Below are 19,340 nucleotides of genomic sequence, written 5' to 3'. Positions count from 1 at the left end.
ACACAATGCTCAGTACCTTACAGAAGAACTGATCACCTACCAGTATTCATATAAATGGAGATTAAGGAAAGCAAAACAGCTAAATTTATGCAAGAGACAAATAATCAAAAGATCTTATTTTAAATAAAATAGTACTGTAGTCCTTTTGAGTTACATCATTCACTGAAGGTCTCCTTCTTCAGTCCCATTTCATCTGACTCATACTTACTTTATGTGTGCTTTTCTGATTACTTGCTCCTGATAGCCTGGAGTACATCTGAAGGAGCCAGTACAGCCCTGCGGGCTCTAAGCTGCCTCATCAGAAGAGGATTCAAATGGTGATTTTAATGGCTACAATCACCCTGATTTAAGAAGGCAAATTCTCTTTAGACTGTAAATCAAGACTGGTGAGTAGTCTAGATTGCAGCACTGCTTTACTCGAACAGCAGTCTGAGACATCAATGTGTTTTGACACAGCAAGTACTACAGAAGTCATCCTCAGTCACCTTCACAAGTTAAATGAGATGGGAAAGTGGCATGTAACAGATCATTTAAATCTTAAAGCTTAATGCTTAATCATTTAAAAACAGTGTGGGTATCTAGAACACAGCACTAGCAGCACTTCCCCTGTAACGGCATTATTGGTTCAGTGCTCTGCTGATCAACAAGAGCACTTTTAGATCCAACTAAAACAGCAACACTATGCTCCTCCACTCCCCAAGCTGAATGAAACATGTTCTACCATAACAGCACCATCCTCCTAATGTCCTTTTGGTGTGCAGGTATCTCACCCAGGGTCACCAACACAATTATACGGACAGAAGCTAAGTATGTAGACATTGCCTGAGGAGCCCTAAACCAACAGGACAGGCTTTTAACACCATACAGTGCAGTGCTGAAAGAGCATGCATGGCTGCTGGTAGCAGCTTCAGCTTGAAGCTTGGAGTTCAACTTAACCTGTTCAGAAGTAAGATAAATTAGCTCCTGCAGAGCTCTTTGCAGCAAAGATACACGTACACGAAATCACTTTTGAGATGTTTCTTCTTTATGTATTGTTATGCCACTGCAGCAACTATTCCAAAATTCAAGTTAAAACTGTACTTTGTACCAAATCCCTCATTTTCATTTACCAAAACCATTCTGATTAATACCTCTGAATGACAACAGTCATCCACCAGAAGCCATTTCAATCTCACAGGAACAAAATGGTAACTGACTTTAAAATTACCCTTAATATTTCTACCTTTTCAAGAAACTATTTGGTTTATTTATGCACCAAAAAGTCGAAAAGAAAATTATTTTTTTAATCTTAAAGTGTGAATGCAAGTTCCTTGGCTGAATGGTATCTGGTACATTTGATACATAGCTTTCAAATACAAGTGCAATGTATTTTAAAGACTGAATTTCTGCTTTACAGAAGTCCCTTCAGACAGATGCAACATGATGGGTTTTTTTCATAACTTTGTAGCTCTTAAGTCACATGATGGGTGAGGAAACGGAATTGGTATTACTTCAATAACACAAGCTTAGCATGCAACACTAGTCCTTCCAAGCACATGCTGCCTAACAATTCTTTTCTGCAAATTTTCTCATTTTTCACCTCAGCAACGACTGGTTTATTTAACCTTAAAAAATTCAGAGGAATAAACATCCACTGTTCACTTATTTACTTGCCCATATACTGTGAAATAATTACTCAAGCTATCTTACTGCCTGAAAAAGAGAGAAAGTAGCTTTTAACCTCTGCAAACAGAGAGTGAAGAGCTGCAATATTCATACAGCATATTGTAGTTTTGCTTTTAAGCGTTCCACAAACACATCAGTCTCTGCACCTTCTTGTAACTGATTCAAAACCTGATGGAGTTCAGGGCTGACTTGCCAAAGAAAAATGAATACCCCATTCTAATGGTTACATTTCTTCTTTCTCAAAAAAATACAGCTGTTTTATCGGAAACCATTGAGATGAGAAACAACTGAACTTTTTATCTGATTCGAGATGTCCATAAACTCAATTTGCTATTATAATTTTTACAAATCCTACTCTTTTGATAGGAGTATTTATGCAGTTAATTTGCATAAAGAAATTAAACTGTTGAAAATGCTTATTTTCTGGTTTTACTGATATCCACGTGTGAAGATCGGGTCACTTCACACAGCTGGTTTTAATTTTTTCAGTCCTGTATCTACTACTTGATCTGATAATTTTCTAATGTGTTACAGCTGAGATCCTACCTATATTCAAAAGCTCTTGTTAACATCAATGGGATCTGCTAGTGTAAGAACAATACAGAAATGTGAGGAGCTAAGTTTGGACTTGTGTACAAAATGAAAAATCAAAATTATTGTGGAAATCTTTACTCATAGTATGCATTCTACCATATTATTAAAAACATATGCTGATGTTTGATGCAACATAGAAAAACTCAATATATTAACCTATTTGAAAATCTATTGCTATTGTAACACAAAACTAGCACAACGCATAGACATTTCTGTAATAAAGCTTTATCTCCCTATTCAATTCAAATACATTTTGTTTATAGAAGACTTAGGAGTATTTTTATCAGCTTGGTTTTAGCCTGTGTGAGCAAATGCATTACTTACTGCTGCTTTTATCTAGCCACATTAAGGGTTGTGCTGATCCATTTCTCATCCAAGAAATAGGAATAATCCATGTGTTACTTCACAAAAACAAGAAAAAAAGAAGAGATAACGTAATTAAACCATATGCTTAAGAACACCCCCCTCAGGTGATGCTAAACTAGACCACCAATGAGTTTCTTATTACAAGAATCTCCATCTGCCTTCTCTCCTGATGCACAAAACCTCATCAGATGATGGTTCTTATACTGTATCAGCACTCACGTTCATCAAAGGTAAGGGACTTCTATCTCAGTTTTAAATAGGTGCTCATATCTAGACTATTGTTTGATGTCAAGTATTTGAATACCACTTTATCTCTGCTCTGGCTTTCCTTCTTCAGGCAACAATTTTATTCTCCTCACTTACTACACTTTACTTCTGAAGAATGTAAAGCTCCTTTTCAGAAGAGTATCTACTAAAAAACAGCCCTAGGCAAGCAATATGACTAATTCTGACAACTATAATTTTGTTTCTGAGGGAATGTGAAACTGCTGACAAAAAGAAATAAAAACTCCAAAACTCTGAAAAATTCTGTAATACATGTCCTGGATTTTTTTTACATTCGCATGGTCTTGCCTCTTGCTAACTACAAGTAAAGGATTTGATATTTGTACCCTGGAACTCTTTATCTGAGCTAACCAAAAATGCTGGATGGACTAATGCTCTGCAGTTCCTGGAACCTAGGAGCAAAGGAAACTCTGTGATTCTTATGAAAATTTCTTTGGGCTGTTTGTATGACCAGCAATAGCAGCCAGGAAAAAACTTCTCTGGATTTTGCTCTCCTTTATACTTTTTCCCCACATGAGAACTCATCTTGTGGGCTCTGTCTATGCATCCCAATGCTTATGAGAATCGCTGAATCTCATGAGAGTTCAAACTCTACCCATGAGTTTCCAAAGTAGGTGACCAAAGGCAGCTCCTTCTATCACTGTTTGTAGTCATCTCAAGAAGCAGCACAACTTTCAAAAGGACCAGGCACTCAGCAACGCCCACTGACAGGAACTTTAGAGCTGCATTGTCAGTACTCAGCACTTTCTGAGAAAGGAGTCATTTATATTAGTACTTAAATGCAACCCTTTTATCCTTGCCAAGCAGAAGAAACTGGGAATGTGCACACTGGAAAGAAGCTACAGCATGGTTCATCCAGGTCCCATCTGTACAACTAAGAGATGGGGAAAGAAGAAAATGCCAGGCAAAACTCCTGCTCTGCAACCTATTCATGACCTGTGTCTGTCCTTACAAAGTTATTGTGTGGCTGGAAAAGTCACTACTCCAAAGGAAAGCAACCTTTTTGGCAAAACAAGCTGCTTGCAGAACTATTGCAAACCCCAGTCTCCAACAGATTTCACTTGATAGCTTGTGACAAGAAAAAAGATAAAGTTAAAAAATCAGATGGTCAAAACAATGTTCTAAAGGAAGAGTTTCCTGCAAAACATAGGTTATAAACATACAACAAAAACACAAGCTAAACATACTTGTAAGAATCAGTACTGTTTTCATTTTTTTTATTAAGAAAGCGCTCCTGACTGATTGTGCCAGTGGTTAGATTTAATGTTAAAACTGGAAACCCGTTTTGGCATGTCCAGGAATCCATTATATGTTTTACAGATGCTGGCAACTGAACTTCATCCTGTGCATCTACGACCTGCAAGACAAACAGGAATTATAAATATTTATAATAAACAGGTATTTACTGATACTGCTTCAGCAACACTCCAGGTGTTGTTCTAACATATTAGAGAAAATGTAACTGCTTAGTAGTTTGATGGTCTTTGATTCATGCAAAAAAAATTAATGTAACAAAGTCCTAAGGACATTACTGACATTGTAATATATACAGCATAAGCATTTTTAGGAATTATGAAATACTGAGGTGGCATTTCTCTTCTTTTAGTGTTCATATACTTAGGCCCTTGTATGGCTATGACAGACTTGATATTTTAACTTCATTCAAATCAAGCTGCTGAAACACATCGATTTTTAAGTGACTACCTAATGAACAAACTGAATGGTAAAGACAAGCTGAAAAAGATACTAAGCTAAAGTCCCAACTAGTGTGAACTGGTACAGTCTCTTTTTGCTTAAAAGATGTGATACCTTTCCATATCTGAAATTGTGGCACTCTCATTCTTAATCTGAGTGTGCAATACAATGGAAGGCTTCTTTAGAGGAACGGGAAAGTGGAATTTTAAAAAATAAACCTATTGTTAGCACCTGTTTTCTTATTCAGGTTCTGCCAAAACCAGCTGAGCTACTGCACTGGGTATAGACTTTGCTGGATCTGTGACATACCAGCATCTTCAATCATCAAGTCCAGAGCATCACACACTCTGATCTGGCAAAACCTAAGTTCCAGAAGAATAGGCTATGCAATTTCGTGTAGGCTTAGGTAATCCCCATGAAACCCAAAACTCCACCTGGCCCTGATTTCCCATCTCATCTCTCTACTCCTTGTACTTAGCTGCACTGATCTCAAGCGCAGTGAAGCAGCCAAATAAACACTTGTGAAGACATTAGCCAAAAGAGCCAGCAAACGAGTTTTATTGCAGAGAAAGACCGCCCCAGCAGTAGCCAAATTCCAGTGCAGTCCTCTACAGACAGTATATGGCCTAAACTTGGACTGTGCCAAACACCAAAGCAAGGATACTAGCGATAAAATGAATACCTTCTGTATGTGGGTCCAGAGGTCATCTTGGTTAGCATTTGAGAAGGAAAATTCTTTCAGGTACGACTGTACAGAAACAAACAGACTTCATGAGGGTTCAACGAAAAACGTCAGCAGGGCAAAAAGCAATGTGTTCAAATGTGACTTTCAAGCTTATAAATCAAGATGAAGGTGTTAGTTTTTCAAACTTACAGTAAGTGCTCTGATAAACAACTTCTCAGTCAGGAAACCCGAAAGCATCCAGGTAATAGAAGCCCCCTGAAGTACAAAAAAAAGCTATGAGAAAACATGAATTATTATTGCAGTATTTTTTCTATATTCCAGAAAAGTTAGTCAGGCTACTCGTTTGCTTTGTATTTCACCAAGGTTAAAAATGTTTTCACTATTTCTTTCATAACCAAATAGATTTGCAACATCCAATAAATTTGTGTGTGCAGCAGAAACAAATTTTGAATGACAAAACAACCTACAACAAGCATTGTAATTCAGCAGTTCCTCTCAAACCTACACTTTGTACCATTAGTTTAGAATATGCAAGAAACAGGAAGAATTTTGTATTTTTTAACCTTGTTGTACGTGATGCTGTCAAAAAGAGACATTAATGAAAATGATTCTTTGAACTTGTCTTCACTCTCTGACAGTGATCGAACTCCTATTTCATTGTCTTCCCTTAAGACAGGTTGTACAACATGATCATAAAATATTTTATCCTGCAAGAAAAAGATAAATCTAAGTGAGCTGTAACAGGAAATACTTATTCTCAGAAGAGAATGTAGATTATGGGTTTAGCACTAAGGAATGATCCTTTCCCCCCCTGCCTAACTTTCCCATGAAGTAAAAGGGATTGTATACCCGATCCTAATGTTTCCACACACAACATTAGTAATCAGTGACAATTTTACACCTGAGAAGACTATGGGCTTGGACCTGACAAAGACAATTACAGTGTAATCCTCAGGGGAAATTAAGTATATTAAAGAGCAAATGAACAAATACTGAAAACTAAAAAGCTGTATCTTATTTACATCTATAGGTCATTAATATGGCAGCATTTTCCTCCTAAATTTTCTGTTTCTCCTGCTGCAACCCTGAGCAATAACCTAAAAACTAAGCTACTGAGGGTAGCAAAGCTTAACTATGCAGCATTTCTGCTGTCACCCAGTGAGAAATATGAAGGGAAAATGGCTCCTGTGGTGTAAATCAATGAAGTTCTGTTTGTCAAATGATGATTCAGTTTCCCCCATCTTAGGACAGATCCTCATTATATTGGAATATATATTCCAATTATTTTTTTTTCCAATTGGAAAACCAATATAATTATAAAGGTAAAGAAAAATATCCTAAGTCTTTAAAACACTGCAGGCTACTTTGAGCACTTCTACTTTTCAAGAAGAACACAGACTTCCCGGTTAATGCGGTCATATTTGTTGACACATTTTTTTCTACTTGTAGACAGCCAGTAAATTTAATTCTGAGGGTTCAATTTGTAACTGGGTGGCGATCACTGGCACAAAGCCTAGTTGGAGGTAAGTGACTAGCAGTGTATCCCGGGGGCACATACTGGCTCCAGTCCTGTCCAACATCTTCATTATGATCTGGACAATGGGGCAGAGCGTACCCTCAGCAGGTTTGCAGATGACACAAAGCTGGAAGCAGTGGCTGATACACCAAAGAGCTGTGCTGCCATCTCATGGGACCCAGAGAGGCTGGAGAAACGGGTTGATGGAAACCTCCTGAAGTTCAGCACAGGGGAGTGCAAAGTCCTGCAGCTGGGAAGAAGCAACCTCAGGCACCAGTACATGCTGGTGACCACCCAGCTGGAAAGCAGCTTTGCAAAAAAGGACCTAGTGGTCCTGGTGCATACCAACTTGAACACGAGCCATCAACGTGCTCCTGCAGCAAAGTCGGCTCATGGTATCTAGGGCTGCAGTAGGAGTTATGATTGCCAGCAGGCTGAGGGAGGTGATCCTTTCTCTCCACTCAGCACTGGTGAGGACACACCTGGAGTGCTGGGTCCAGTGCTAGGCTCCCCAGTAGTGGAAAGATACAGAGCTACTGGAGAGAGTCCAGCAAAGGCCACAAAGATGATGAAGGGACTGGAGCATCTCTCCTGTGAGGAAAGGCTGAGAAAGATGGGACTTTTCAGCCTGGAGAAGAAAAGGCTCACAAGGATCTCATCAATGTATATAAATACCTTGAAGGGAGGGTGCAAGGAGGACAGAGCCAGGCTTTTTCTGGTAACACCCAGTGACAGGACCAGAGGCAATGGGCACAAAATGAAACACAAGAGGTTCCCTCTGAACATCAGAAAATGCTTTTCTCCTGTGAAGGTGACCCAGCACTGGCACAGGTTGCCCAGAGACGTGGTGGGGTCTCCATCCCTGGAGATATTCAAAAGCTGTCCGGACACAGTCCTGGACAACTAGCTCTAGGTGGCCCTGCTTGAGCTAGGGGTTGGACCAGATGAACTCCAGATGTCCCTTCTAACCTCAGCCATTCTGTGATTCTTTGAATGTGTATGGCCCTCAAAATTTGCACAAGAAAGCCCTCTACTCTCACACTTGTGTAATTTACTCTGGATTTCCAAGACACATCACATAACTGTAATTTATCAAATGGAATTACCGCCTAGTATGAAAATTTACTTTATGGACATAAATAAAATAGCAATTGTTGATTTTTAGAAAGGCAAGCTTCTAAATTAAAAGACTAAAATTAAAAAGGAGACAGATTTATTTGCAATTTAAGATTTGGCAGCCTTTACACTTCTCAGTGATATCAAAATCATTCATTACAGAGAATAAAGTGAGTTGTTGTTAAGTTCAAAGCAGAAGGTTAGCACATCCTATGACCTAAAAATCCTTCTGACAGAATTTGTTTGACAGGCCTGTATTAGTTTCCAATTAAACATGTAATTAAGTACTTTGGTGAATTAGAAAATGAAAATGACAAATGATATTTCACTTGAGCTAAATAAAAAGCAGACTGGATTGCCTGCAGCCTTGGACTTGCCCATACTAAAAGATTCTCCTTTCTTCAGAAGCTGAGGGCACTGTGCACGGTCATTTATGACTGCACATCATCTCATGTGCACATCATCTCATGACTACAATTAACAGCACTTATCCTCCTATCTCAGAGTTTAATGATGGATGGAGTTTTCTAATAAATTATGGAACTTATTCCCATTTGAGTGGCACAGGAAGAAGTCTTACCCTGCTGTTGGATTAACTCTGTGCATTATATTTGCCACATCTACAATCAGACACCCACAGAACCCAGTAGGGTAAGGAAACACAAAATGGCCCAACTTACTCACTGCCTGGTAAAGATACCTGAGGTATGGGACACATGGAAAAGAGTTTGGACAGGCAGGGAGGCAAACCATCAGCCACAGGACTCAAGAGAGAAAGCTGGGTTTGCTACATGACAGATCTAGGGCAAAACACCAACTCCTTGTCACTGCAGAATGACAGCTGTCCTCTGTGCCAGCTGTAGAAAAGCTGGGTATGATCATAGCCCGCAGCAGGTGGAGACCCTCCAGGGAAGAATCAAGACCTGCTGGTCTTCCCCAGGGCAGCTGAGTTACTAATACCACAGCTAAATGAAATCCCTTCTCCTGCACCTTCCTTTTCTTCTTACATACTGAACTTTCCTACTTTAGCTTACTTCACTAAGGGTTAGTACTTACCAGTGGAAGCTTGGGTTCAACAAAGGTAGCTCCCAGGTATTCAAAGTAAGATGCCAGTCCCTCATTAAGCCATAGATCATTCCACCAGTTCATTGTAACGAGATTTCCAAACCACTTAAATAGAAATAAGCAAATCTCAGTATCTCTTTGGACTGCTGTTTTCATTTTTTTCAGGTTAAACACGCATACCTGTGCTGAAGTAACTTTATTTAAATATGTACACATCAATTGAATAAAATGCTGGATATTTCTTCAGATAATGAAAATTCAGTAGAAAAAGATGCACCTTGGAAAAAGTTAGAGGTTCAGGGCAGTCATGTTTTAATTGCTTTGTCTACAATTTCATACCATGAGTATGGATGTCAGCACTTTAGGTCATTCTTTTACTCTATCTAATATTAAACACTTCCCAATAAAACATAGATACCTAAAAAAATCATATCAGGTTATGATTAAAAGTAGGGCATTTATCAAGCAATTTATTAGACAAAAAAACATTTTTCCATGTTCTTAACGAAAGGATATTGTCAAGAGAATGATAAACAGAACTGGGGACATAACCATTTCCAAAATCTGCAAATCTCTACGCTGGCAAGCAATAAAATTCCCACAACAGCTGCTACATACTTATATCTGGCAGTTCATATTTAACAGAAAACTGATCACTTGCAGATTGGTGTTTTCTTAATTCTTAAAAACTTGAATTACAGCTTTGTTAATTAAGTATTGACATTTGTTTTATTGGACTGCAATAAGAACACTGCTCATCTGAAGGTCTGAAAAGTTACAGACGTTGTCAGAAGGGCACACAAGTGCACTAACCAATTAAAATCTTTCACTAACTTTATTGACTAAGTGCAAACAGTTGCTGCCCTGGCAAACAACAGTAAATTAAGTAGTTAATAAAAAAAGTGAACCTGTATTATCGTTCCAAATCTAGTAAGAAAGTTTTCGAAAATCTCTGTGAAAACTGGACAAAGGTCTGGCTACAGTACAAAATGTGTTCATATTAATTTTGTTCTATCATACCACAGGCTTTTTCCTACAGAAAAACAAATAGCTTTTGCAATATGTACATGCACTGCCACTACAAAAGAATACTTATGAAATCCATTAATTCTCCCACCAAAGTACTAATTATATTGTACAGAGAGAGAACTGTGTCATCCCTACATTATTTTCTAGTACAGCATTCAGGTACTATAATAAAAAAAAAAAAAAAAATAGCACATTAACAGTTTTGTATCAATGAGTCCTGTGCATACCACAGACCCACCTTCTAATACTGATTTATCAGCGGAACACGTGATCAAATAGTCTTTCAGTACTGAAGTGCTCACACCCTCTACTGTCAAGCCACTATTTTTCCTCTCCTCATCAGTGACTGCATCATCAGAAACTGTAAAGAAACAACCTCATAGGCAAACGAATGTACAGAACTTTTTACCACATGCCTGGTGTCCTATCTCATGTGACACAATTATGGCAATCATTGCTTTTCTGCTTGTGAATTTATCACTTGGGAGGTACATCATTGATGATTCTTGGAAAGTCATGAGCCCCCAGTTTTCCATAGCACCTGCTCCAAATTCAGGCAGTGCAACCAGATCTGAATTGATTCAAACAGAGAAAAACAAAGGTATCTTTAAAATTTTCAGAAGTAAAATGCTGACATGATTTTTATGCTCACAGTGGTTCAGTGTGCAATCAAAGGACATTACATTTTAGTGGTTCTCTGTGGTATCACGGCAACATTCTTGCAAATGGTCTTTGAAATTTCTTCTTGTCGTGCTTTTCATCTCTGATTGGCACTCTTTCATGAAGCCACGTAATAAATTCCCATGAAGCCCAGATCTGTACTGTATCTCATACATAAAAATGTCTTGAACAAAAATGAAGGCTGTATTCTACCAATGCTAGGAGAGAATATGTTCACTTCTGTCCATCAGAAATATTTCTCTGTATATGTTTCTCCTGTGTTTGGGAAAGATCATACTTAACCCTTTCTTCAGCCTAGCGACTAGTAAAAAAATCTTGCTCTTTCAGCCACTTTTATCTGAAAGGTGCCTTAGAAACATCATCCCTCTGTTCCCACAGTATCGCTGTTACCTTTGTGACACCCTTCTGCCCTATTATCCACAGGGAGCAGCTGTCCAGTTCAAACGTAAAAGTTGGATGAAACATCAAGGATCTCAAAGAAAGATACACTGTTTAAACTCAGCAGCAAAGAGCAAAATTTGGAAAAAGTATAGAGAGCATTTTGGAAGCAGACACAAGCTTGTACTCCAAACCAGCTGACCATGAGGCAGTGGCAGTCCAAAAGCTAGGCTGTTTAATGGAAGCATGGAGCTGAATCCAAGCAAAGCTAGACTGCATCTCAGCAAGGGCTTATTGTCTCAAGCTTACAACAAAGGTATTTCACTTTCGGTGAGGCAGCCCTCATCTGCTCAGCTTGGGGCAAGGAAGCTCACTTACAAGTGCATTAAAATCAGATAAATACAAACCCTTAAATATCCCTGATTTAAATGTGTTTATTCTTAGTTTCACATTTTGATTTTCCAATAGAACTCTTTAGTATCTACAAGAATCTGTTCTTGGTTCATCTAATCCTCTTGATTTTTAAACAAAACTTCAAAGAAAGTCAGTGGGAAATGCAGTTGGTATGGCCTGACATTACAGTGGGGGCTGTAATGGTACTACAGCATTCTGTGAAACCGAAAACTTACCTAACAGAAAGCCTGCAATACTGTTATTCTAACTAATTTTTGTAATATTTTTATACCAATGAATTAATGTATTGACGTTGCTGCTAAACAGAATAATACAAATGTGAAACAGAATTGTCTACAGCTCTTGAGTAGTTTGTATGATTACTACTAAGACAAGAAAATAGTGAAGGCTGCATATATTACTTTTTCCATAAGAAGTGTAGTGAGCAATTCTGCAAGTTATTCTAAATACACTGGGAGATAACACATTTACACAGATTAAAATTTATTTCTTTGAAGTGCCAAAATACAGTTTTGTCAAAACAACATATTATCTAGTCAAGCAAGGAGGGAAACTCTTCTCCCACAGCCCTGCACTCTGCTAAGATCATGAGCAAGTCCAAAATTCATTTCAAATAACAATTGCTCTTCTGTGCATTCTACCAATTTGTATAAAAGAGCACGTTTCCCCACAATATTCCTGCTGAAGCCCTTGGGAATCCAAGAACAAGTAGTAGACAAACTGTACAGTAGAACTATATGATGGCACCCATTTTCTTGACTGAAGCTTGACTTAACTGACTTACCTGATGGCCATTTTAAGTAGAAAAAAAACATTTTTTCCCGCAGAAGTAATTTTTCTGGGGAGGAATGTGCAGGAACATAGAGCCAACTCACAGGTAATGCAGGGACATACTGAAGAAAGCAAGGAATGCTTTGGGGAGGCATGGGTTATAGCAAGCATGGATTTACTAGGAGGACATAGGGACTACAACATCCTTGCCTGGTATGGTCTGCGCATCCCAGAAACAGCCATGTGACTGGACAACTTCTTTCTATCCACTTTGTGGTCCGTTTATTAGGAAATGATGCTTTAAAAGAATGAGTGGGATGTGAAGGTAAGAGTGCCGAGTTATGGGTTAATAAGAGCCGTGAAGCATAAAGGAGAATTCAGTGAGTTAAAGCTTAGGAGTTTTATTCCATGAATGTGGTAAGCTGTAGAAAGAGAATAAATGAACCCATTGCTTCTGTGAATATTACACCATGAGCAGCCATTTCTTGTCCATTTAAGAAAATAAGTAATCTCACCTGTCTTTGGCAGAGGGTAGCTGACATTAAGTAAGTCTTCCAGAAATGAAAATATTGGGCCTGTGATATTTAAAGCATAGTCAACATACCCATTTTTAACTGCCTCTTTCCGAGCCCAAATACGTATCTGCAAAAGAACAAGGAAGTGTTATTTTAGACAACCCTTGTCTTTTCATTTTCTCTACTTCTCTTCCATGAATCACTGTTTGAAAATACTGTCTGTCCATACCAGACCATACAATGAAGCTTTTAATGAGAAAAATCCCAACTCAGGTTTTGCTGGACCTGACAAAACGTGGTGCAGAGCCTAATCCTGCTAAAACCTAGACGAGTTCCAGTACTCCAAACGGGCCAAGATTTGCATCCAACTATACACTGCTGGAACAAATGGACTCCTGTTTTTTCTTTCGTTAAATGGGAAATGCTGTAAAACTATTTAGAATCACACATCCTAAGCCAATGTATTCCAACCAGTGAGTCTGGGTGGCAAACCCTCCTTCAGCCCACCACTCCTGCCCTGAAGAGAGAAAGGGATGTTCAGAGAGCATTTGCTGTCCAAACATACAAGTCTTCTCTTGCACTTTCTCACAGCATGAAACAGACCACTGGCCTCCCATTGCTGCTGGAGAGAGCAGATGAATTCTCAGCAGACAACTTCTGAGCAGACAACTGAGTAATAAAGACAGAGGCAGCAAGCAAAGCTTTTCCCTCCCATGCCCATTTGCTTTGTCATGGTACTGAAAAGAGCAGCTGTTTGCCCAAGGTGATGGAGTAGACTGAGAAAAAGTTTACATCTCCATCATGCATCTCTGGAAGCAAGAACTCCAGGCACCTAGCAGCCCCAAAGCCCCACATTTCTTGCATCTAAATGCAATATACGGTCTCACAAAGAGCTGCACAGCCAAACCCTAAAAGCACAGCTGGGAAGCATCAGAATTTAATTTACAAAGGGAAAAAATAAGGCATATTCAGTCAATACAGTATCCTCAGCCTCTGAGCTCCTCTTTTCAGCCAAGGTTTCAGAGGAGATTCAAAGACCAGATCGCTTCATTTTGCAAAACCTAAACACAATGGGCAGACTTAAGATCCTAATCCTACTATGAGCTTTAATACCACTGTTTCAGGTTGTAAATTACCTACCAGAAATGACAAAACAGACACAACGAACATGCTCACACAAGTACTGTGGAGGCATCTATTGAACACATCAGTCTGAAACCAAGGGGCAAAATACTCTCTCCCCTCTACCTCACAGAACACAAGTGGTGCCTCTTCCCTCTGAAAAAGGCTCGTTTGAATGTTTTGCTTTGCCAACTCTTGTCAGTACAGCCCAAGAAAAAGGCACCACAGTGAGAGCTGTAATCATCCAACACGTTCTATACAGGTGACAGTAGGTATGACATGCCAAGTCCAATCTTCACTCAAAAAAGGAGCTAATACAGTGCTTTCTAGGTCACTCTGCACTGTTCTCTTACCTTGTCCTGCCTTTCTCCAGTAGGATGACAGTGAACTAACCACACAGCTAATACTGTGCTCTCATTTCCTAAGGACAGCAAATACATCCTCCCCTTAATAACTTTATGATTGAGTTTACTATTTATTTTGGAACAATGTCCCAGCTGACTTTCAGTCAGGACAGTGAAACAATTGGTGCCAATGGAGTATGTTTTTCTACAATTTCCCTCAAGAAGCTTTGGACACTGCCGTATAAGAGCCAAACGGAATACTCACTGATGAAGAAGCTTCAAACACAAAACACTCACTTTTGGAGGCTAAAAAATGCACCCACTGCAGAATAAAAGGTTACAATACTAGTATACAAAAGGCATGGAGCACAGTATTGCTCCTACTGATGTCATGATGCCAGCTGGTCCTCAAAGGGCCTTGAAGAACAAGGCACTGAACTTCAGTGGTTTGTCACAGCTGTAGAAATGGCTGTTTTTTCCAACTAAGACAGCTAAGCAAATAAGAAATCCCTAAATTATGACCAGTACTTTCTACAAAGCAGCTGCTCCTGAAGTTTTAATATACAGAGGCCATACCTAATTGTGGAATTGTATGAAATGAACAGGACAGGACAATAAACTGGTTGTCCGAAAAGAAAGCTTTCTACAGAAGTATCTGCAGGAATAGATGTTTTGCCACATAATAGCTTTGCCACATAAGCAAATAGGTTTGGAATGGAAAGCATAGTTAATGTCTGTGATATCTTCTAAAGCACATGATGCATCATAGACCCAACTTCTGTCATAAACTGCAATAATGTGTTACGCAGCCTCATACTTACCTTGTTTCCCCGCTCAGTTCTGGTGACATAATCAAAATCACAAATCACAAAAGCAGTCAAGTAAGTTGACATTTTCAGTGAAGTGTTAAATGTGGTAACAGTCCACAGGCTTCCATTTTCATCCTTCATTTCAGATACATCTAGAAGAAATAGCAAAGCAATATTCAAACCACTGCTCTTCCATAAGAAACAAGGAGTTTTGTGTTTTCTGCGTGGTTTTTTACACCTCTCTTCAATATGCTGTATTTCTGCACTAACTTCGTTTGTTTCTGGTAGAAGGCAAGCAACCAGACTCATTGCTACTGTCATGTATCAGAGTCATGACCTTCCACGCAAACACCGAAAATCCACTTCTGAGTTTCATAACTGAAGTCCTGGAAGGGTATCAAACTGCATCAGTTTTAGGATGTGGGTGAACTATGGATGACTTATCCCATGCGGTGTACCTCTAAAATGTCTGATCTATTATGATTCAAATGTAGATCATGTGTGCCCAATTATAAGATACTTAATCACATACCTTCCTTCTAAACAAGGGGGACATGGACAAGATTCTCAGGGGAAGAAAATGCTTCAAGCAACTCTCACAGAGATCCCATTTATTACAATTCCTAAGTTACTTAGCTTCCATACAGATCTCATAAAACTTCCTTTTACGGCTGAAAATTATTTAAGTGAAAAATGAAGATTCATGGCACTGAACAGCAGTAAAAAGCCATTAAGAAGAAAGCAAGAGATACAACACATTTCTGTACTAACACTAATTCACAGAATTTGTTTGGAATCTTATACCCCACGTGTCCCACATGAGATCCAAGCAAGGGACAAGAGCTGCATCTCCAGAGCCTTACAGTCCTCTTGTTCTTATTCTACACATACACAGGAGGCTATAATGTCTCTGGCCAGAAAAACAACTTTCGTATATTGTAAATGTGTCTTAAAATCTACTTAGAATGAAAGGAATCCCTTATTACCACAATTACAGGCTTTGCATAGTGGGGCTGCCATTTTGTTTTAAGCAGATGTTACACAGGGAATTAGATACACTTGACAAAGAATTTTCAAGGCATTAGCCCATGGACAACAGAACACCGCCGTATCAGATGATACACTCTGTTCAGACAAATTACACCCTTTAAGAAGTAATTTAGGAGGAAAAAAACCCATAAGTCTGCTTGCTGTTTACCTACCAATAGCAGGCATATTGGAAAGAGCCACATAGCTTGGATCATGGACAATTCTGATATTAAATGTGGCCTTCATGGCAGGTTCATCAAAACATGGGTAAACTGTCCTGGCATACGTTGGTTCCATTTGGGAAGCAATCAGCATACTGTGTTAAAAACACAAGTAAGATTAATCCAGCATGCTACAGCTGCTCAAAATCAATACATAGTGCACAAAAACACCAACTCAGAAAAAGCAAGAAGTGACTCACACAGATAGGCAGATTTGGAAAAGGTCTGGTGATTATTTAAAGCCATGATTAAGTCCCTGCACCTAACAGACAATTCAGTTTGAATGGTTCTAGAGAAAAGCAGTCATTTTTAATTAGGTCTTTTTTATTTTTCTTTTTTTTCCCCCTCTCACTGGCCTTTTCCAGACATCATATTTTAAATATTTGAACTTTTCTAGTCAGTTTACTAAGACAGAGTTGATTAAAGTTTTGCACGCAGCAGGCCAGTGCTCAGAAGTGATACAATGCCTAACGTTACATTCATAATCAGCATGCCTCAGTACAACTGCTCCTCTCTCTAATGCATGTACTCTTATTTTAATGGTAAATTTTAATTAAAAAATTGTAATAACTGTTAGGTAACTGCATGTACATGCTTTTGCATACTTCTGTTAAATCACATAGAGAAGAACCCCAGCAAAAGCAGCACCAGCGCTGTCCCAGTGCATTGGCAAGCCCAGGAAAATATTCAAGCAGATCCTTTTCTACCTTATGCTGTGGAGCCTTGCCTCTCTTGGGGCAGATTTCTGTGGAACACTGTGACAGATGCACTCCTCCTGTCTGAACTAACTGAACTTTGGTCCCCGTAGATGCTCAGCAAGCAGGCCAAACTGAAACTACAAGCACAGCATGACTTCGCCTGATCATGATCTGTAGCGCTGAACCATGACCAAAACCTAAGGCTGCATGTTTTAAGACTCTCTTTTCTTGGTACCCAAAATGAATGGGTTAGCCTTCCATTGATATTTACATCCCTTCACAGAACACATACTGCATTATATGCAATTTGCCCAAAGGAACACAGTCATTAGCTTCCTGCTTCCACTGACAGAAGTCAGGAATGCTTTCCACCAAGTTCTGAAGGCCAGCCCTCCAGCAGCCCTCTTCTTTTGAAAGATGTTTGCCTGTTGCCATTGTAATAGTTTCGCTATCTAACCCTGCTCAAAGCTGATCTAATCAACCCAGCGCTGAAATCATCAGCAGTTCATCTACACTATGCCATCCTCATTGCTGATGCTTGGGGAACTGAGTTAGTATCGACAGGACAACCATGTAAAAGCACTGTATTCACAAAACATGGTACATTTTGCATTTAACAGACATGTCTGATGCTGTACCATAACACAACATGACATTTAAAAGAGCGCATGTTGAACATGTGTTGATGCATGGTGACTACTGCAACCACAACGTCTATTTTGCAATGAGGAACGGCTTGACAGCAAGCAGCATTGTGTATTTGACTTCTTGCCTGGCAGGTCAGGAAGATTTTCTTTATGCACCAGATTCCCTGCAGAGTCAAGCTGTGCAAGCCACCAGCTGCCCTGCCGAATGCAGCTGAAGCTCCATCTGAGACAGAGGTATTGCCTCCTCTCCTCCTTCATCCTGTCCAATGACAGGAAGCAACTCAAACTTTTTCCAGGGTTGTAGAGCACCATCAAAGTTGACAAGCCACTTCATCGAGTGAATCAATCACTGAAAATACCCTATCTCCTTCTACCCATTCAGCAAAGTACACTTTTGCACATTCATTTTATGCAATCAGTCACAGCTTGGTTCTAGGAAACACTGAGCAACCCCACAACTGCAAATTCCCCTGCACCAGCACAATTTACTGCCTCAGAAGGCTCCATACCAGCTGAAACTGATGCAGACACTTAGCTAATTTGCCCACAAGAAATTATTGTTCAAGAATACAAACCAGCATATATTGGGCAAAAGCATCATGATAGAAAAGAAATATGAGGACAGATTAAATGTCACTTTTCAGCAGGACTCCAAATAAAAAATAGGAATGTTTCATGCATGTTACCCAAATAACTGGTGTTTCAAATACACATTACCTCATATCATTTGTCAGAATGAGTCATTGTTGGGACTTTTTCCTTTGCTGCTTTTTGGGGGTTTTAAGGTGAAGGTATTACCATGAACCGAATTACTAGCAAACATTTTTTCCACACTGCAATATTATCACAAAACAAATGACCCAAAAGGAAATTAATTTTTAAAAAAAGCCTAACATTGCCTTAGCAAATAAATTCCTCTCTTAAGACTAGTTTTGTGCATAGATTTAATTTTATTTTTTGTAAGTATCATATAATGTCTCCTTCCTCTAGTAAAACATAATCAAAGCCACAATATTTTTAAAAAATGAAAAACATACAGATAATAGGAACTCTTAGCTTAAATCTTTGACAATTTATACTACACATGGGTTTTGGGGTTTTTTTTTCTTTTTTGTCAGTTAGTGTTTAAAAACAAGAAAAGGAAAATGAAGAATGCATCATGTACAGTACATGAACACTACTGGATGTTGTTTCACCAAATTAGAAACCAGCATAACTGTAAAAGAATTTTTTTATGTTGACACAAAAAAGGTTATTCTTCTAAAAATGCCTTCTCATAAAAATGTTATTTGTAATACTGATAGCATAAGGGGGCTTTGCATTAGCATCTTTCGTATCTGATTTCTTCCACTTTAAAAATATATCAGAATTAAACACGTAAAACAAGTGAAGCTGCTCAAAGTAAGGGAGCTTTACAGTGAGCAGAATCCTGTTCTGTGCAGCAGCTGTCCCCAACACCCTTTCCCTTTTTCAGGTGAATGGTGCTCACTAGTAACATGCAGCCTGAGAAAACACCAAACCTGTTATTTGCTCTGATTTCTGTCCCATACCTTTGATGGTCTTACCCACAGATTCATATAAAACAGACCTAAGAACTTCAGATCCCCTGCTCTGAGGCACAATTAACCATACCAATGCTGTTCTAATCCCCTTTGCCCTCATTATAGTAATTGGTGCAGAAGCGATTGATAAAGA

The 19,340-nt window shown here is 39.0% G+C and overlaps 1 protein-coding gene across 1 annotated transcript in view; it reads right to left on the bottom strand.

The window, feature by feature from the left end:
- Positions 1 to 19,340, bottom strand: part of LVRN (laeverin) — a 66,635-nt gene that overhangs the window by 14,500 nt on the left and 32,795 nt on the right. Inside the window, exons 4-13 of the mRNA XM_040580110.1 lie at positions 16,253 to 16,395; positions 15,063 to 15,202; positions 12,776 to 12,902; positions 10,433 to 10,587; positions 8,979 to 9,092; positions 5,854 to 5,997; positions 5,480 to 5,545; positions 5,288 to 5,353; positions 4,098 to 4,267; positions 2,584 to 2,660 (exon numbers count right to left, since the gene is read on the bottom strand). Coding sequence (XP_040436044.1) covers positions 2,584 to 2,660; positions 4,098 to 4,267; positions 5,288 to 5,353; positions 5,480 to 5,545; positions 5,854 to 5,997; positions 8,979 to 9,092; positions 10,433 to 10,587; positions 12,776 to 12,902; positions 15,063 to 15,202; positions 16,253 to 16,395 — 1,202 coding nt within the window. The remainder of the gene's footprint in view (positions 1 to 2,583; positions 2,661 to 4,097; positions 4,268 to 5,287; positions 5,354 to 5,479; positions 5,546 to 5,853; positions 5,998 to 8,978; positions 9,093 to 10,432; positions 10,588 to 12,775; positions 12,903 to 15,062; positions 15,203 to 16,252; positions 16,396 to 19,340) is intronic.

Source organism: Falco naumanni, chromosome Z (genome assembly GCF_017639655.2).
Source record: "Falco naumanni isolate bFalNau1 chromosome Z, bFalNau1.pat, whole genome shotgun sequence".
Lineage (NCBI taxonomy): Eukaryota > Metazoa > Chordata > Aves > Falconiformes > Falconidae > Falco > Falco naumanni.
The sequence above is the reverse complement of the archived record's forward strand: the minus strand, read 5'-3'. Positions and strand labels throughout refer to the sequence as shown.